The sequence below is a fragment of the Hyperoodon ampullatus genome (assembly GCF_949752795.1).
Source record: "Hyperoodon ampullatus genome assembly, chromosome: 3".
Lineage (NCBI taxonomy): Eukaryota > Metazoa > Chordata > Mammalia > Artiodactyla > Ziphiidae > Hyperoodon > Hyperoodon ampullatus.
In genome coordinates this window covers 13,269,085-13,288,811 of record NC_136916.1, presented here as the reverse complement: position 1 = coordinate 13,288,811, position 19,727 = coordinate 13,269,085, and the positions used below count along the sequence as shown (strand labels likewise).

The window sequence follows — 19,727 nt, the reverse complement described above, 5'->3', positions numbered from 1 at the left end:
TTTTGTTTGCTATTGTGGCTGTGAAATTTTCAGTAAAGCACAGAGTGAAAGACCAAAGGCTGCTAAAGGATTACCTAGAAAGCAGAGCCTGAGGCCAAGTTTAAGCGCTAAGATTTTATTAGGAGGTGCAATTCCAGGGCAGCAAGGGTGAGGGGAAAGGCAAAGGAAAGCAAATGGAAAGCGGTGCTTCGCGAGAGAAGTACAGCTGATTGCTCAGTCCCCAGGGACACCTTCCCGACAAGCCATGCAGAACCATCACGCCTTGGGACCAGCTGCCTATGGAGAAAAGGGGAGAGGAGTTTATATGTTTGCTACTTCTTGCTCTCTGCCCTCTTAGGTTGTCCTCTGTGGTGTAAGTTTGCCTCGTGGGGCTCCAATGCCCCACTTTTCTGGGTGTGTCTTCTGACCCTCCCAGCAATTGCCAAGGAGACAGGAACAAGCCGAACCTCAGGGTTTTTCACCTGAGTCTGGGACTGGTGGGCGGAGCCAGTGCCTCCGACCGGCCGACCGACCGACCGTCAGAATGGGGCTGCGGGGGAGACGGTGCTGAAGCCTGACCCTCACCCACGGGGAGGCTGTTCTGAGAGGAAACCACAGCAGTGGAGGCCAGGCCTCCGCACCGAGCTAGAGGGTGGAGGTGGGACTGAGCAAAGCGGCGAGGCGCACAAGCTGGGTCTGGTACCGTGCCTCCTTCGAGGGCCGGAGCTGGTCCTGTGCTGGTGTTCACTCACTCCTGGGGTAGGAGGAGCCACTCAGTTCAGAGATAGCACGCGTTCAGCTCTCAGATTTTGTAAATGTAATTATTTTCCACCAAACGGTCCCATGTTCCTCGACTACCCTTACCCACTACTTTAACTCTCCCCCCGCCCAAGATCGTTTGAGGTGTAATTTGGGTGTAATAAAATCCACCCATGTGAAGGCTGCAGAGCGTTGAATTTTGGCAACTGCACACGTCCTCAACATCCACTCCCATCAAGGCGTGGAACTGCGCCATCACGCCCACAGTTTCCTCCTGCTCCTCTGCCTCCCATCCTCTCGCCTCTTTCATCACCACAGTTTTGCTTCTTCTACAATTCCAGATAAACGCAATCGGACTCGCTAGGTCTTCCGCGTTTACCTCTCCTCCCGCCCCCAGCATAATGTTTTTTTAGATCCATCCGCGTTGCCGCATGTATTAATACTGGGTCCCTTTTCACCGCTCGCTCTGTTGGAGAACTTCACTCTGTGTGCTAAACGCCGGGCATTTTACCTGCATTCGCTCACTGGGAGCCATCACAACCACCCTGCTTCCCAGCACAGGGACACGAGGCTGGCGGTGCCCGGCAGGGGAGCTTGGGAGGGGGCTCCGGGCCGACCCCGGCCAGTCAGGCTGCCACGTTCGCCGCGGTCCGGGGCCCGACTCGCGGCACCTGCTGTCCGGCTGGAGAGGGGGACAGCGGGGCCGGCCGTGTACAGCCGCGGGCCAGACAAACCCCCACTCCCGGGACGGAGGCCCTGCCAGGGCGCCCGTGAGGCCGGAGAGGCCGTACCCCTCCAGCCGCCGGCCTCCAGGGCCGCCTGCTCTCGAGGGACGGGCCGGGACCTCCGACCACCAGCAAAGGCTGGGCCGCGGGCGGTCGACGTGCACGAGCGCGAGGAAGCCGCGTTTCCGCGGACGCGTCACGGCGGCCGGGCGTCTCACCGGGAGCTGTTTCCCTCCGCGCGGACGGCGCTACTTCCCGCGGGGCCGGAGGGGTAGTGTCCTGGACGAGGGGAGTGCGGGCTCGGCTGGTGCCCGCCACGGCCCGGGGAGGCCGCCCCGTCCCTGCCGCTGCAAAGGAACGAGCGGGAAGAGTGGTCCCGAGTCGTTTTCTCCTCCTCCGCGCTCTCCTCGCTACGACAGCCCGCGGAGACCGGGTTTGAAGGATAGGGTGGAAACAAAGATGCCGGTCCTTTGCCCTTCGGCGAGGCGCGGCCTGGCCGCCGCTATTGTCTGGCTGCCTGACGGAGAGCAGTGGCTCTCCTTTTCTTCTGCCGAACGTGCTGCCCCTTCGGCGGCAGCGGAGGGACTGACGAGGAAGCTTTGTCTGCGGGAAAAGAGCTGTGGCGAAGCGGCGCCCCTTTAATGGCCGCCGGGCCGCCCCCGCGCGGGCTCCGCTGGCGATGTTTTCCGTGTCAGTTAAACCCGGGGAAGTCTGCTTTTTCCTTCCCGACATTTTCATTCTGACTGGAGTCTTGGAGTTTGAGGACTGCCCTCCGCCTAAACTGACTCCATCTCCTTTAGCGATTCTGAAACCAGATGAGACCGAGTTCTCGTCCCTTAGAAAGAATTGAATTGGGAAACCGTGGAGGTGGGCGAGGCTCACCCGTGCTTACAGTCCTGAGATATGTTTTGCTGAGTCCACCCTGGTGCCTCAGACGCAGGCCTCAGGAGAGGGCTGTGCGGGTTAAAGTTATTTGGGGATCCCGTTAGTCTGTGGTTTTTTATGAATATCCAGGGAAACTGCCTGACCAGAGAAGGTGGAGGCAGCTGAACCTCAGAAAGGGGCTTCCAGTCCGCGGCGAAGGCGTCTATTGTTTGGTTACGCGACAGCCCTCAGTGACGGAAGAGAGGGCAGGAGGGTATTTTTTGAGAGCACCGAAGCCCAGCTTGGGCTCGCAGCTTGTGACTGCTGATCTCCCCTCTTGTTTCCCTTCGTAGCCTTTCTTGCCACCTGCTAGACGTTGCATATTTTACATACTTATTGTTTGGCTTCTCTCCGCCACTTGATCTAAACCTGGGAGAGCCGGGAGGTGTTTTGTTCACTGGGGTTCCCTGGAGCCTAGCACAGTGCCTAGCAAAGTACTGGGGGGGGGGGGGGGGGGTTCGTAAATAGTTACTGACTCAGTGAATGAAAAACACATGGCACATTATTTAAAGGCATCGTGAGAGAAGCACGAAACCACAAGCCACGTGACAAAAGAAAAATTGATCTCTTCAGACCTGCTCTTTTCGTTTCGGAGCAATCATTGGTGAGGAATAGCCAAGAGACAGTGATACCCCACTATTACGTTTTCCAAAGGAGAATAATGAAAGAAGTGAGCTTTTATGTCTAGGGTGCTTTCCACTTCATTCTAGAGATTAATTCTCTGAGGTGAGCCCAACAAAAATCTGTGAGGAAAATGGAAGTCCTTTTTTTTTTTTTTTTTAAACTAGTCGTAGGTGACCCTCGGACACATGCTCAACCCCATCTGGGAGTTTAGGTGGCCAGTCTGTTGAGCAAGACATGGGGCTTTGGGACATTCAGAACACAAGACGGACATCAGTGAGCCCCACGTAACTATTTTTCTGTGCTGGAGCCTCAATGTCATGTCTAGTACATGAAGACACACCTGGGGAGTGTGTTTCACGTGAAAATTAGCTGGCTAAATCCTTCTGTTCTCTGAACACCCTTTCATCCCCACAGGATGCTGCTGCATAAATGATGGATTAGTTTTGAAGGAAGTGAAAACGGGGTGTTCTGAGAGTGAAGAGGATCAGAACAGCCAGCTGCTGTAAGGAATTACCCCTGTCTCAACCTCTGTTTCTTTGGAACTTTTGGTTGTGAAAGAGCCACACCTTGGCCAGGAAAGTTTATAATATATGTCAAAGTATACCTGACAGATTGGAAAGTCTTTCACACAAAAAAATAAGTTTAAGATCTCATATATTAATGCCTCAACCAACCAGTAATCACATCATCCTGGTATGCAAAACTGGAGGTATCCTGTAAGATCATTCATTCATTCAACAAGTATACTATATTATTATGTGTCATGCCTTGTTCTAGATGCTGCAGATATAGCAGTGGAAAAAAAAAAAGACAATAATCCCTTTCCTGTTTTATATTGTTCTACTCCCAGACCCTTTCTGTCTTTTCACTACATCTTTTTTCTTTCCTTGTTTTCACCTTTCATTTGCCATCTACTTTACCACTTTTTTCAAAACACTTCTATTTTCTGCCCTTCACTTCATCCAAAATATGAACATATCAAATAAAAATACATGATGAAATATATTTTAAAAATCAAGTCCTTTAAAAGACCTAACTTTTACCGAAAAGAATTCATTTCTAAAAATTTTCCTTTTATGGCTATAATTTTTAAAAGTTTAAAAATGATTTTCCTGGTTTCCTTCAGTTGACTATTGTATAAGTGAAGATAATTACTATTCAGTCAGCTTTCACCCTTCCATGAGAATGTTTCCTTCACCCAGACTTTGCCTGACCGTACTAATCTTACAATAAATCATACAGTAAAACATTATGTGGAGAATAGCAATATTAAATTTTTAAAAATAGAGGTGTTCCTTTTCCAGATGTTTTTAAAAGGAGTAAACTGAATGTTGGCCTAGAGATTCGGAATATAAAGGTGCAAGAAGTTTCTAGTGCACAACACAGCACCAGAAGGAATTTTCTTAGTTGTACTAACTCTACTCTTTTTCAGCAGTTTTCTCTAAATTTTCTCCCTTTGATTCAATCCAAAATGCTTACTGACCCAAACGTTACCTGAAGACTGTGGCTTAACTACAATACTTCCCTTTCCCCGTTTCACATTTAAATCTGTTGTGTTTCAAACTTGCTTAAACATTCTTTTGGTTGTTTCCATCTCCAGGCTATTGTGAATAGAGCCGCAATGAACATTTTGGTACATGTCTCTTTTTGAATTATGGTTGTGTCCATCATCGGATGAATGGATAAAGAAGATGTGGCACATATATACAATGGAATATTACTCAGCCATAAAAAGAAACGAAACTGAGCTATTTGTAATGAGGTGGATAGACCTAGAGTCTGTCATACAGAGTGAAGTAAGTCAGAAAGAGAAAGACAAATACCGTATGTTAACACATATATATGGAATTTAAGAAAAATGTCATGAAGAACCTAGGAGTAAAACAGGCATAAAGACACAGACCTACTTGAGAATGGACTTGAGGATATGGGGAGGGGGAAGGGTAAGCTGTGACAAAGCGAAAGAGAGGCATGGACATATATACACTACCAAACGTAAGGTAGATAGATAGTGGGAAGCAGCCGCATAGCACAGGGAGATCAGCTCGGTGCTTGGTGACCACCTGGAGGGGTGGGATAGGGAAGGTGGGAGGGAGGGAGACGCAAGAGGGAAGGGAGGTGGGAACAGATGTATATGTATGACTGATTCACTTTGTTATAAAGCAGAAACTAAAAAAAAAAATTCTTTTGAACAATCCCTATATTCCTGCTCATTCCCTTCAGCCTGAACTGAGGAAGCAGACCTCTCTGTCCTCCCTCACCTCCCCCCATCCCCACTGCCAACCCCCAACTGCTCAAGCCTGGGGGTTAGAGCTGGATTACCCAACACGCTAGTGATTCTCAATCCTGGTTGGCATATTAGAATCAGACTTTAAAAAAGTACTGACTTCTTGGCCTACCCCTGACCAATGAGATGAGAATCTGTGGAGTTAGAGTCCCAGCATTGGTATTTTTATAAAACTCTCAGGGAGATTCTAATGAAAGCTAGTTTGAGAAACAGTGCAGTGGGCAGCTCAAGCATCTGTCTAAGGCAGCTATTCTCAAACTTCAGTGCTTCAGAACACCTGAAAGGGCTTGTTAAAACGCAGATTGCGAGGTCCTGCACCCTGAATTTCTGATTCAGTAAATTAGGGGTTGGGGCAGAGAATTAGCATTTCTAACAAGCTCCCCGGTGATGCTGCTCTACTGCTGGTTCAGGGATTACACTTTCAGAACCACTGTCCTAGGACACCGAGGAAAACAGGGGCACCAAGAAAAAATGAGGGGGAAAAAAACCAGATGGATTGTATCTGATACTTCAAACGAAGCTTCTAAGTAACTATCATGGTGCAAATCAGAAACTTTCTTAGTTTCTTTACCTTTATTTTATGGCTAGTATGATTTTTGATTTAGAGTTGTACTTGGGGAGATAGGACTCCCATAATTCTTTCTTTGCTAGAAGTGACTTCTAAAAGTCTTAAGCCCTACAGTTAAGTACCCCACAAGCCAATGCATCTCTTCATGTAAACCACAGCTTTCACCCTTCCATGAGAATGTTTCCTTCACCAGATTTTCCCTGACCATAATGAGTCATAGCCCACCATAAAGCATTTACGGAGAGTAGCAAAGTAAAACGCGCGCGCGCACACACACACACCCCTCACTTTTCCCAACAAAAAGCTGTAAGGCTGAAATAGTATTTATCTTGTCTTCCAGGTGATAGGTGAATGTATCTTGCATGTTCAACCCTGTGACAGAGAACTTGACCTATGGAGGGCATGCAAATATCATTGCAAGAGGACCTGTCAGAGTTATGGAAATGAAAGGTACTTTTGCTTTTGAATAACTCTTCCATCTGTTTTTGCACTTTATCTTCTGTCTACCAACACATGAGATATTTCTACTTTATATGGAGAAAATCAGGTGCAGGAAGCTTTTAAACTTGCCCAGAACCATATAGCTCATTTGGTCTGAAGTGAGAGCTCTTTGCTCCCAAGCTCTGCATTCTTTTCTCTAGAATATGCTGTAATTCAAATGCCAGAACACTGGATCTGAAGGAAAGAGGGAAAGAATCTGAGATTTTTTTTTATCACGTAGAAGTGAAATCTAAGAAAAACACCCTACATTTTTCAAGTCCATGTAAGTAACAGGGTTAATGTGTAGTTAGAAAGAATTTAGATGCAATTTATGATACCTTAGGGAAGAACAATCTGAAACGGGAGTAAGATGACAACGTGGATGGACCTTGAGGGCAATATGTTAAGTGAAATAAGTTAGGAAGAGAAAGACAAATACTATATGATTTCACTTATAGGTGGAATCTTTAAAAAACAAAGAAACAAACAAAAACCAACCTCATGGAAACAGAGAACAAATTGGTTGCCATTGGTGGAGGATGGGGGAGTGTGAGAAATGGATTAAGGAGGTCAAAAGGTATAAACTTCCAGTTATAAAGTAATTGTCAGGGGTTGTAATGTACAGCATGGTGACCATAGTTAATTGTACTGTATTACATATTTAACGGTTGCTAAATAGTAAATCTTTAAAGTTTTAATCAAAAGAAAAAAATTCTATACTGTGTGGTAATGGATGTTAACTAGATTTATTGTGGTGATCATTTCACAATATATACAAATATAGAATTATTATATTGTACATCTGAAACTAATATAATGTTGTTTGCCAAATATGCCTCAATTAGAAAGAGAGAAGGAAAGAAGGAAAGAAAAAAGAAAGAAAGAAAGGGGGGAGGGATGGAGGAAGGAAGGAAGAAAGGGGAGTAAGAGAAGTAGAAGAGATTTAAGGTAAAACACGTGTATAGTAGCTAATAGTCCTGGAGCCTGAAAGAAATTCTGATGGACCTTGAAAGAAAACAGGGCAGAAGACTAATGTTTTCAGTTAGCTACTGTTGTGTTACGAGCCACCTCCAAATTTAGTGACTTAAACAAAGACCGTTTTACTTGCTCATGATTCTTTGGGTTAGGAATTCAGGCAGGGCTCAGTGAGGATGGCTCTTCTCTGCTCCATTTCCTCTTGACTGGGGTGCCTCAGCTGGAGGATCCAAGGTGACCTCATCCACTTGTCTGGGCCTTGGCGCTGATACCTGGGTGGGGCACCTTGGTTCTCTTCCACATGCTTCCTCTCTCTCTCTCTCTCTCTCTCTCTCTCTCCCTCCCTGCCATGTGGTCACACATCATTCAGTAGTGTGAGCATTTTTACATGGTGGATGTCTTCCAAGGAGTGAAAGGGATTACACAGCATCAATTTCACTGTGTTCTGTTGGTCAAAGCAAGTCCAAGGGCCAGCACAGAGTCAAAAGATTGGGATTCCACTCTTTTTCTTTCTTTTTTTTTTTTTTTTTTTGTGGTACGCAGGCCTCTCACTGTTGTGGCCTCTCCCGTTGCGGAGCACAGGCTCCGGACGTGCAGGCTCAGCGGCCATGGCTCACGGGCCCAGGCCCAGCCGCTCCGCGGCATGTGGGATCTTCCCGGACCGGGGCATGAGCCCGTGTCCCCTGCCTCAGTAGGCGGACTCTCAACCACTGCGCCACCTGGGAAGCCCTGGGATTCCACTCTTGGTGGGAGAATGATACAGGCACATTGCAAAGGGGATGTGGTTCTGCTGTTTGAAAGAAGCCAGACACAAAAGAGTACATTCTGTATGATTCTATTTATGTGAATTTCTGGAAAAGGTAAACTGATCTAGAGGAAAAGAAAGTAAATCACTGGTTGCCTGTGGCTGAAGGGTGGTGACAGCAAAAAAGCATGAGGGAACTTTTGGGGATGATAGCAATGTTCTGTACCTTGATTGTGGTGGTGTATACACTGGGAACATTTGTCAAAATGTGTGCATTTTATTACAACTATTTGGTAAACTATAGCAAAAAAGTAGGAGGTAGGAGGGACTGTGGGACCATCTTCAGAAATAATCTGCTGTATATAAAAGCTGAGATCTGAAGGAACCTTTGAAGATCATCTGAGCCAGCGTCTTCACTTTACAGAGGAGGAAAATGAGGCCTAGAAAGGGGAACTTACCAAAGGATACTCTGTTAGTGACAACATCAGGATTGCAACCCAGTCTTCTGACCACAGTCTTCCTCTAATCAAATTGGGGAAATGGATTCCCCAGGCCTGTGTCCTACTGAGGCTCACTTAGACGTAAGCATGTCTGAAAGTGAAGGCTGGACTGTGAGAGCTGTCAGTATCCCTTTGTACTCCAGAAGTTTCCAGGAGTCTCCAGTGCTCAGATTTCTGCACTCTGTTCCTAGTTCTGAGAGACTATGGACGAGTTCCTGTAAGTCCTCTGTAAGTCAGCGCCTGTAATAAAGATGAATGGAGCAATATTTATACATAGACGTGGACACTGTGTGGAAGAAACAAGAGAAGAGCAGCTTTGCCACAGCTAGCTTTGTCTACTGTGCTGCCTCTGGGTTTTCTGCGAGGTTGCTGCCTGGGAAAGGGCAAGGAGGTCTGTGGAGCTAGAGAAACGTTATTATTCGCTTAGATCTTACTAAAGTAATAAACCCACCTTTTAGGCTTGTAAGGTAAGAATTATTGCTAGCTTTCATAAAGTGCTCCACAGAGTAAGATAAGGTTGAAATAATAAAAAATAGTACTGCCACTCGTAGTAATATGCAAATGTTAGAACATATTTAGGGAATGTGAAAAAATGAATACAGTTCATGCTCTACCTTTACTATACTGTCTTTACTCGGAAAAAGTTATTTCAAACCTTGTCCAAAGTGTCTCAGACATTTATCAGATGTATCCAACTCCTTTGGATGCCAAAAATTATCTGTGAGAGACGGCAGAATGCTGTGGCCTGAAATGATTTGTGGCTGGTACATAAGAGAGTAATACCCTGCTGACCTTGAGCAGTTACCCAGAGAACTATGGACTTGAACTGTGGAGGGACTCTGAACTTTTTGCTAACACTAAGTCACTTTTGGAATTAGTTACCATAACACTAAAAATGAATGATTCAGCAAGGGAAGTTTTTTCAAGAGAACATCACTCTGATAGATTTCTGAAGCTTGGAGTTTTCTTCATTTTACTTTTAGGTTGTCATTTCCCCCATTTTTCTGTTACCTGTATCTTAAAAATTATTATATAGTAAGCATCTTATTAAGTGAAGGGACACTGATTTTCATCTTGAACTTGTGGTTCCTCTCTCAGAGCTGCTGTTTGAGAGGAGCCTGTTCTTTCACAGACTTGAAGAGCAGTTGCAGAATACCTCCACTGGCCTAACACTAATGCCAGGTGGAAAACGATGCATTTATGGAAAGAATTCAAGCCAAAGAAATCTACTCTCGTTTGGATTACCCCAGCTGGGCAGTACTTTGCTCCTGAATGGATTCCCCTTGGGTTAAGTTGGGTTAAAGAGGGCAAAACAATATGGGATATAAGGGAATCAGCCCAGGGCTCTCTTAGAGTTTAACCTCAGCAATCCTATAAAACTTAGCTTGGTCTAGGCCAGGCATTCTCAACTAAAGACCTTTTTAAAAGTTACACGTTCACTCCATGGTTGCCATGTTTTGAAATATCTGGATTACCCAAAATGTAGTAACCCTTGTAGCTTTTACCGAGGTCCATGCACATTTTGGTAAGGTTTTTTTGATAGCACTGGGAACCATGGACAGATCACCAGTACTACCGTAAGAGCTCAGGAACCCAGCATGATAGGAAACTCACGAGGGAGGTCAACCAAGACTGCTAAGTCTTCTACATCCCTGCCAACCTGGCTCCACTTCCCACCATCACCACTGTTCCTCTGGAACCCATGGTGGTTTTAATCACCTCCTATTCACGCCATTGGTGAGGGAGGTGTTCGCACCCTAGAGTTATGAGCATGGCCAGAGACACAACCCCTGACACTGGACAGAAGAGATTGACAGTAGTTTATTGGTCACCTACACTCACAGCTGGGAGGAGGAGGACACTGCACACAGGGCCACGTGCAGGTTGCACTCGAGGATGGAATGAACAACCATGACTTGTGTGGGTAAGGCAGACTTCTTTGTAGCGTCAAGAGGGTGAAGTGCCCCCTGATTCCCATGGGAGGATGTGACTGGCTTATTTGAATTCTGAGGGCTGGCAGGGAACTGAAACCCACCACTCAGGGATTAGCTCCTGGTCCATTTAATAAGGAGGTTTGTTTGGCTGGGGGACCTTATCCTCTGGAGCAGAGTGGGGAGGGGAACTTGTGGTTAGGCCATTTGAGGTCTCCCATTTTTCCCCAGATGTCAAGACATGCATAATATTGGGCCTTAATTTTAGGCCTTATGCCACAATAGCCATGATCTGTCCATGGTTCCCAGTGCTATCAAAAAAACCTTACCAAAATGTGCATGGACCTTGGTAAAAGCTACAAGGGTTACTACATTTTGGGTAATCCAGATATTTCAATCTAGACCACCATCTACAATGTCCTCTTATAACTGGGAGGGAAAAAAGAGATGGAGTGAGGCAAAGGGTGCAAGCCAAATCTTTCTAGTTAATACTTCCAGTTAGTCACATAGCAAATGCTCACTGAATATCTTCACGTGCCAGCGCTAGACTAGGCCTTGAGACTTACAGGTGAATGGAGCCCAGTCCTATTTTGAAAAAGTCAAATGGAGGAGAAACGGAGGACATGAGCAGATGGTCATACTGAGCGACAGATGCAGGAGCCAAGACTTGTGCCTGTGCTGTGAGAGCACAGTGATGGGGGCAGGTCATCCAGGGACGAGGGCCCGTGGCCCCTGAGCTGGCCTTGAAGGATGAGTAGGGGTTTGCCAGTCAGAGAAGGGAGAGATGGGGGCATCCTATCAGAGGGACCAGCATGACCAAAGGTGGAAATGATCACGACATGGTAAAAATAAGTGACACATAGTCCCGCAAGCAGGGGGAGGGGTGGGTGTTGTTAGCCTAGTGATTGGGACAGGATTGACACAGCCTCAGAGAGGCAGCCTGGGATAGGCAGGAGCATTGTACTGCGAGGGCCGCCCCGGAAGCTTCGGCTTCTGTCACCCTCCTTCCCCACATTTCCCTCCAGTCCTCTGTCTCCTGCAGGCATCTTGTCATCTTGTTGCAGAATCAGATTCTGCCCTTATCTTACTGGGGGCGGGGGTGATGGGAGCAAGGTGAGAGGCGAAGAGAGGCGTGTGCTAAGGGGACCAGAATAAACTTCACGCTCTTGACCATCTCGCCAAAGGCTGCCTCTGAATACATGTGCAACGTATTGTGCCAAAGGTCCCAGGCACAGGCCAGGCTAGCTGGGCACTGCCCGAGCTCTGTCACGAGCGCTCAGGTCACCTGACCTCTCTCTCTTGCTGCTGCTCTTGGCATCTCCTCCACGCTCTGCTCCTGCTCTCCTTGGCCATGACGGTCAACTCTGTAAAAGCCACAGACTCCTCTAGAGACTGAGGAGGCGGGAACCAAGCGGCTAATTTTCCCGGAGCAGAAATAAGGTAGAGGGAATTAAAGGTATTTTTATCCAGTTCAGGAACTCTGCCATCAGCGGTCCTACTTTAGACGGATAGATCTTCAAGGTGTATTCATTTTCTTATACAATGTTCTGCTTTCACATGTGCTGATATCTTGGATTGGAAATTGCCTTCCCTTCATCTCTCCCTAGGTTCTCATCTGGAAAACTCCTACTCTTCTTTCAAAACCTAGTTCAAAAGTCACCTCCTTAAGAAGCCTCCCTCTGGCAAGCTAGTTTCTTCCTTCTGGTGGAGTGCCAGAAGGAAGAATTGATTATAATTCTGTTTGCATGCATTTTCTTCACTCTTATCTAAATTCCTGAGGCATCTTTGTTTCCATAACAACCAGCCATAACAGACATGTACATAGTAGGTATTTGGTAAAACTTAAATGAATAAAAAGCCAAAGAAAACATTAAAATAAAAATCATACATATGGAGGGAGTTTCCGGTCGGTGGGTACCGCCGCGCACGGAAGCTGAGTCTCCGCGTGGCCGGGAGGGTGTCCCGCGTCTGGCGCGGGGCGCTGAGCACACCTTCCTTCAAGTTAGGTGTTGACGGTGCTTTAAGGATCTTCTGCATTAACATCCACCTGGCTTTCCCAGCTTGTGTAAGCTCCACTTCTCTACACACGGATTTGCTGATAGTTGTGCTTTGCTGTCTCAGCCTGTCCTACTTCCTGAGATTCTCATTACTGAATCAGGGAAGGATCAACATTTTCAGCCATGGAATCAGGAATCATAGGGCTTCCCTGGTGGCGCAGTGGTTAAGAATCCACGTGCCAATGCAGGGGACACAGGTTCGTGCCCTGGTCCGGGAAGATCCCACATGCCGCGGAGCAACTAAGCCCGTGTGCCACAACTACTGAGCCTGCGCTCTAGAGCGTGCGAGCTACAACTACTGAGCCCACATGCCACAACTACTGAAGCCCGTGCACCTAGAGCCTGTGCTTCGCAACACGGGAAGCCACCGCAATGAGAAGCCTGTGCACCACACAGAGGATCCCCCGCTCACTGCAGCTAGAGAAAGCCCTCGCGCAGCAACGAAGACCCAACGCAGCCCAAAAAATTAATTAATTAATTAATTTAAAAAACATAAAAACAAATAAAAGGAATCATAGTTTGCTCGTAGAAAATGCTACTGCAGGTTCAAGAATTCTCGTGAGACGTGCAGAGGGGAGCGGACTGTTCCTCTCGTTTTAGGGTGGTACGCAGAAGAATCATCAAGCTTTATGATCTGCACCGTCACGACCCCATCTACTCTCGTTTACCTGACGGAAATTGAGCCAAAGTGAAGAAAAAGGCAAAGACAAAATAAAACATCTTCCTGCTTGGCGCCATCTCTGAGGGAAGACTCTTCAAACAGAGGTTCGGGATTCCTTTGAGAGGACGAGAGGCTCCCTTATACTTGAAAGTAATGGGATATGCTCTTGGTCAGTGAAGTGGATCCATAAAGAAAGCACATTTATATGCTCCATTTCCCAGGATCAAGGACTGATGTGATGCATCATAACCCTTGGCCTCCATAGAGCCTTGAACTGGATGGGGGGGGATTCTGACCGGGGTGGTGGGAAGGACACCAGGCCAACTGCCCTAGTCCAGGGAGAAGACCAAACGATGCCTCACCGCTCCCAGCTCAGCTTGCGTATCTATCAAACAAGGACCAACTCAGAGTTACTGAGAGAGAGCACAGTCAGTCCGCCAGCCTCTCAGGGTTGCTCTGAGGAGCTGGTGTGATGATGACACAAAGTGTTTTGAACACATGGAATGCTTTGAAGGAGGCCTGGTGCCCTGTGAGAGCTCAATAAATATAGTGTCACTTCCCTGGCTAAAAAAAAAAAAAAAAAAAAAAAAAAAAAAAAAAAAAAAAATCATACATATGGATCAAGCTTCCAACTACCAATTTATAGAAAATAGAGTACAGAAAAAGATGTTTTTCTTTTCCTGCCACCCTGGGATATAATCAGCAAAATCCTGAGAGGAGAACCCCTTTAGGACAAACACCCCAGTTTCCTGGAAAATAAATTACAAAGGGAGAAAGAGAGTTGGAGGAGGACCAGTAATTTAAAAGAGACTTAGGAGACCCATCAAACAACTGCAAAGTATGGACTTTACTCAGATCTTGATTTTTTAAAAATATTAGATTATGACACGTATGAGACCTTGGAAATTTGAACGTGGGACATTTGATGACTTTAAGGACTGATTGTTAATTGTTTAAGATGTGATAATGGTGATGTGTTGATATGTTTACTTGGAAAAGAAAGTAGTCATTATATTTTAGAGATAAGTTCTGAAATGTTCATGAGTGAAATTATATGTCTGGAGTTTGCTTCAAAATAATATGGGAGGGAAGAAGTGGATGAGAGTGTGAATGGGGCAGGTTTGGCCATGGGGTTGATGGGGTTGAGGCTGAGTGATGGGTGGACACAGAAAGAATCACCCTATACGTATTTTTATGTATGCCTGAAATTGTTATTACATTTTTTAAAAACAATAAAAAGTCTTTAAAATTCTTGAATGTTTTGCGTTTATACTTTGCTGTACAGTAACTATTTGCTGTACACTTTGCTGTACAGTAACTATTTTAAATAACAGAATTGAAATGATTACTCCTCACTTCAGTGTGAAAAAAAATTTGTTTAATGTATGCGTATCTGTGGTTTTATTGTGTATTTGTGCTAGAATATTTTCCAAAGGAACATCTTTAGTTAAAAAAAATAAGTAAAGCCAGTTAGAAAGTAGAGGGCTTATATTGAGAACTTCACTTTCTTTCTTCTTTTTTTACGAATTTATTTTATTCAAGTATAGTTGATTTACAATGTTGTATTAATTTCTGCTGTATAGCAAACTGATTCAGTTACACATATCTATTCATTCTTTTTCATATGCTTTTCCATTATGGTTTATCACAGCGTATTGAATGTAGTTCCCTGTGTTATACAGTAGGACCTTGTTGTTTAGCCATTCTATATATAATAGTTTGCGTCTGCTCACCCCAAACTCCCAATCCATCCCTCCCCTACTCCCCCTCCTGCTTGGTGACCAAATCTGTTCTCTATGTCTGTGAGTCTGTTTCTGTTTTGTAGATAAGTTCATTTGTGTCATATTTTAGATTCCACATATAAGTGATATCGTATAGTATTTGTCTTTCTGACTTACCTCACTTAGATAATCTCTAGGTCCATCCATGTTGCTGCAAATGGCATTATTTCATTCTTTTTTATGGCTGAGTAGTATTCCATTGTATATATGTACCACATCTTCTTTATCTATTCATCTGTCGACGGACATTTAGTTGTTTCCTCGTCTTGGCTATTGTGAATAGTGCTGCTCTGAACGTAGGGGTGCATGTATCTTTTTGAATTATAGTTTTCTCTCGATATATGCCCAGGAGTGGGATTGCTGGATCATATGGCAACTCTATTTTTAGTTTTTTTTTTTTTTTTTTTTTTTTTTTTTTTTTTTTTTTTTTTTTGTGGTACGCGGGCCTCTCACTGTTGTGGCCTCTCCCGTTGCGGAGCACAGGCTCCGGATGCGCAGGCTCAGCAGCCATGGCTCACAGGCCCAGCCGCTCCGCGGCATATGGGATCCTCCCAGACCGGGGCACGAACCCGTATCCCCTGCATCGGCAGGCGGACTCTCAACCACTGCGCCACCAGGGAGGCCCTATTTTTAGTTTTTTGAGGAACCTTCATACTGTTTTCCATAGTGGCTGTACCAATTTACGTTCCCAACAGTGTAGGAGGGTTCCCTTTAGAAATTCACTTTCTTAGCCAATTTTTGGGAATACATCTGTTTTTCAACATATATAGTTGAATCAACTACTAAACTATATTATTTTAATATTTATTGCCACTTGCAGGCAGTTCTCAGGTGCAAAGCAAATTTGGAAAAATAGTTTCTAAGCACAATCTCCAACAACTTTAGCAATAAGTAGATTTTAAAGTTTGTTCACTTCCATAAAGTCCAAAGTTCTATAAGTTAAACAGTGAGTTTCCAAGGGTGCTTATCGGTGTGAATAAACAAGGTGTGGTGATACTCAGACGGGAAGTTTTTGAAAAAGAGAAAAAGAAAAAGAAAATAACCTTCATTGAGTCAGTTTGCGCAATATTGGTTACTTAGAGAGAACATTTTATGATCTGTATCTTCAACATAATATTGCCTTCAATTTTTTTCGAGAAATATCTTCTGAAACTTAAATATTATAAATAAAAATTTGGATTTTTTTTTTTTGTCAGATTTGCCTAATATAATCTAGGGATGAGGGGTCATTTTCCTACTCCTTCTGCAACTCTCACCCTGTGAATTACGGACACTCAGTCAGTTGGTCCTTGGAACCAATGGTCGCCATTAAGTGTGTGTTTAGTTAACATAGCACTTTTATATGTAAAAGTTTAGTTTTTAAGTTAATTAAAAACATTCCTCAGTTTTTAATGTATCTTGAGATTTTTTAAGGTGTTTGTGAGTATTGCTGTATGACCAGGAAGTTTATTGAATGTCTCCTGTGCCCCCTAACATGCTAAGTTGCTTTGAAAAGTCACAACTCATTCATTTAAACCTCCCCATACGCCTCAGGAAGAGTTTTGCTTTTTTTTTTTTTTTTTTTTTTGTGGTATGTGGGCCTCTCACTGTTGTGGCCTTTCCCGTTGCGGAGCACAGGCTCCGGACGCGCAGGCTCAGCGGCCATAGCTCACGGGCCCAGCCGCTCCGCGGCACGTGGGATCCTCCCAGACCGGGGCACGAACCCGCGTCCCCTGCATCGGCAGGCGGACTCTCAACCTCTGCGCCACCAGGGAAGCCCCTCAGGAAGAGTTTTATTGTTTCCACTTTGCAAATGGGAAAAGTAAGACTCAGAGAGGCTAAGAGGCTTGTCTAAGGTCACAGCTTGTAAGCAGTGCAGGGCGTCGAGTGTTGGCTACCCTGGTTTATACTCTTCTGCCCTGCGCTCTGTTTAATTGTCTTCTCCTCAAGGTTGTGAGCCCCTCGAGAGCAGTCTTTCATTAGTCTAAACATGGAAGTGGATGTTTAATAAATATTTGTTAGATGATCTCAGCAAGTCATCCAAGTGTCAACACCATACAGCTGTAACCTCCTTAGGCCAGGAGCTGGGGTTCTTGGCCCATATGTTCCAAGCTGGCCTTTGGGACTGTGTATGATTATACAATAACCACCTAAGAAAAATGTTTGAGAATATACCTGGAAGCTTAAACCTACATAAAGAAAAAGTGCAAAAAGGAATGATTCCAAAGAATAGGGTCCAGGTCGAAAAACATTGAGGTTTAAATTTGGAAAATGACAAATCGACCAGAAAGGTTGATACAGTTTGGTCTTCACTCTATAGTTTTACTTCAGAACAAGTAGAGAAATTAACAACCTATGGAAGAAAATTCCTGGAACACTGGGATCAAGTCAATGCACCTGATGGTTCTGGAAGACAGGATTTTCAGAGGTAAAAATACAATAGATCACTTCCTGAACTCCCTTCCTCAGCCCGTGGGTGTCTACCTGACTTCCCTTGGCCAAGAAGGAATATTTCCCTTATGTGGCCTTATCTATGGTATCAGTGCAGCCTCATCAGAGATGAGGCACTTAACTCAAACTGCCGTATGCTTTGACAAATGTGATGGTTAATTTTGTGTGTCAACTTCATTGGCCATGGGTTGCCCAGATACTTGGTTCAACATTATTCTGGGTGTGTCTGTGAGGGTGTTTCTAGATGGGATTTGCATTTGAATTGGTACACCGAGTAAAGCAGATGGCCCTTCCAGTATGAGTGAGCTTCATCCTCCATTGAAGGCCTGAATAGAGCACAAAGGGAGAGGGTGTAGAGAGAACTTTCTCTCTTTCTGTCTGTCTTTGAGTTGGGACATTGGTCTTCTGTCTTTGGACTTGGACTCAGAGTGGAATTATACCGTGGGCTCTCCTGAGTGTCCAGCTTGCAGACTGCATACCTTGGGACTTTTTAGCCTCCATAATTGCGTGAGCCAGTTAGTTATAATAAATCTCTGTCTCTGTCGCTTTTTCTCTCTCTGTCTCACTCTGTATATATCACATTGGTTCTGTTTATCCTGGAAAACCCAGGACCAATACAACAGGTGAGATGTTAAATAATAGCTAATGATACTACCTACCATTTATTGCATGCCAGTATCTGCCAGGGGCAGTACTAAACATTTTACACAAGTTATCTCATGTAATCTTTAAAGAACCAAATGAAGAAACTAAGGTTCAGGGAGTTGTGACTTTTCAGCTAGAAGTTTCAAAACTGGGTCTGTCGGACTCTAGAGCCCAGGCCTTTTCTTGCAGTTGTGATGCTGGGTGAGGATGACCAGCCATGCCATGAAAGTGGATTTGTGTTTAACGAGCTCTTGTGGCAAAAGCTTGTAAGCATTCAAAGTTACTGAGGAGCTGTGCCCTAGAAAGACGTAGAGAAAACCGTGAAGGTGACAAGCCTAGGAACAGAGGCCTGGCGCAAGGCCCCCAAGGAGCTCTTGAGCAGCAACTCACTATTTAACATTCAGAATACAAAGCCAAAAAGTAAACTAACTTTAAGGTGGAGTCTGCATTTTCAAAGAAAGGAGACGCGCTTTCAAGAAAGGGGCAAACTGAGTAGATGAAGCTATTGGAAAATTTGCCTTGCTGTTTCTAGCACCTGCTCTTCTATGTCTAGACTTCCTGCCTCAGCTCCTCCCTGTGCTGTGATAGCTCAGCACAGCTAGCAGAGTCTCTCTTCCAAAGAATCGAGGTTATTGTAGGCTCTTTGAGGGCAGGTCCTGGGGTCGTGATGAGACTCCGATCTGGGAGATTCTCAGCAAATTTTGCCGACTGTTCCAGGGATCCGAGCATGCTGAGTGAGAACTAGGGCCACCTTCGTTATCCTCTTTTTCCCGTTGCCATGGAGTGTGTGGGACAAGGGCTGCCATCCTGCTGTGCCAGTTCCTTTCTCACTCCTACTGCAGATGGACTGACTTGGCCTGGTGTGAGGACACGCTTAGCTTTCCCCAGTATCGTAATTCATAAGGTCCTTTAATTTTGTCTTTTCTTAAAACGTCCAATGGGAGAATGGCTAAAATGAAAAAGGTGTATAATAGCAAGGGTTGGTGAGGACGTGGAGCAACTGGAATGATCATACTCTGCTGGTGGGAGTATAAACTACTGCAGCCACTTTGGAAAACTGAGAGTACCTAGTAAAGCTGAACACATACATGCCCTCTACCCTAAGGCCCAGCAATTCCACTCCTAGGTGTATAGACCAACAGAAGGGTGTACACACGTACTAGGATCCTCACAGCAGCGTGTATTAGCCTCAAACTAGAAACAAAGTGTCCGTTTACAGTAGAATGGATAAGTAAATCGTGGCATTTTTATGCAAGGGAATACTACATGGCAATGACAGGAAGAAACTGCAACTACATGCAACTGTATGTGTGAATCTCACATGTTGGACAAAAGAGGCCGGATGCAAGAGAATCCATACTCTGTGATTCCATTTCTATAACAGTAAGATGTTTACATTAAAATATGAAAACAGGGCTTCCCTGGTGGCGCAGTGGTTGAGAGTCCGCCTGCCGAGGCAGGGGACACGGGTTCGTGCCCTGGTCCGGGAAGATCCCACATACCGCGGAGCAGCTGGGCTCGTGAGCCATGGCCGCTGGGCCTGCGTGTCCGGAGCCTGTGCTCCGCAACAGGAAAGGCAACAACAGTGAGAGGCCCGCATACCGCAAAAAAAAAAAAAGGAAAACATTTCCTAAAGATAAACTAGCCTGTGGCATT

At 45.2% G+C, this 19,727-nt stretch overlaps 1 protein-coding gene across 1 annotated transcript; it reads right to left on the bottom strand.

Moving 5' to 3' along the window:
* Positions 1-110: 110 nt before the first annotated feature.
* LOC307049471 (uncharacterized protein) lies at positions 111-2,195 on the bottom strand (the record flags this gene model as incomplete). The annotated part of the gene is made up of 3 exons (XM_079699050.1): positions 111-276; positions 1,250-1,711; positions 1,938-2,195. 3 exons carry the CDS (start codon positions 2,193-2,195, stop codon positions 256-258), a joined length of 741 nt encoding a protein of 246 aa, XP_079555176.1. The 3' UTR covers positions 111-255.
* Positions 2,196-19,727: the final 17,532 nt, after the last annotated feature.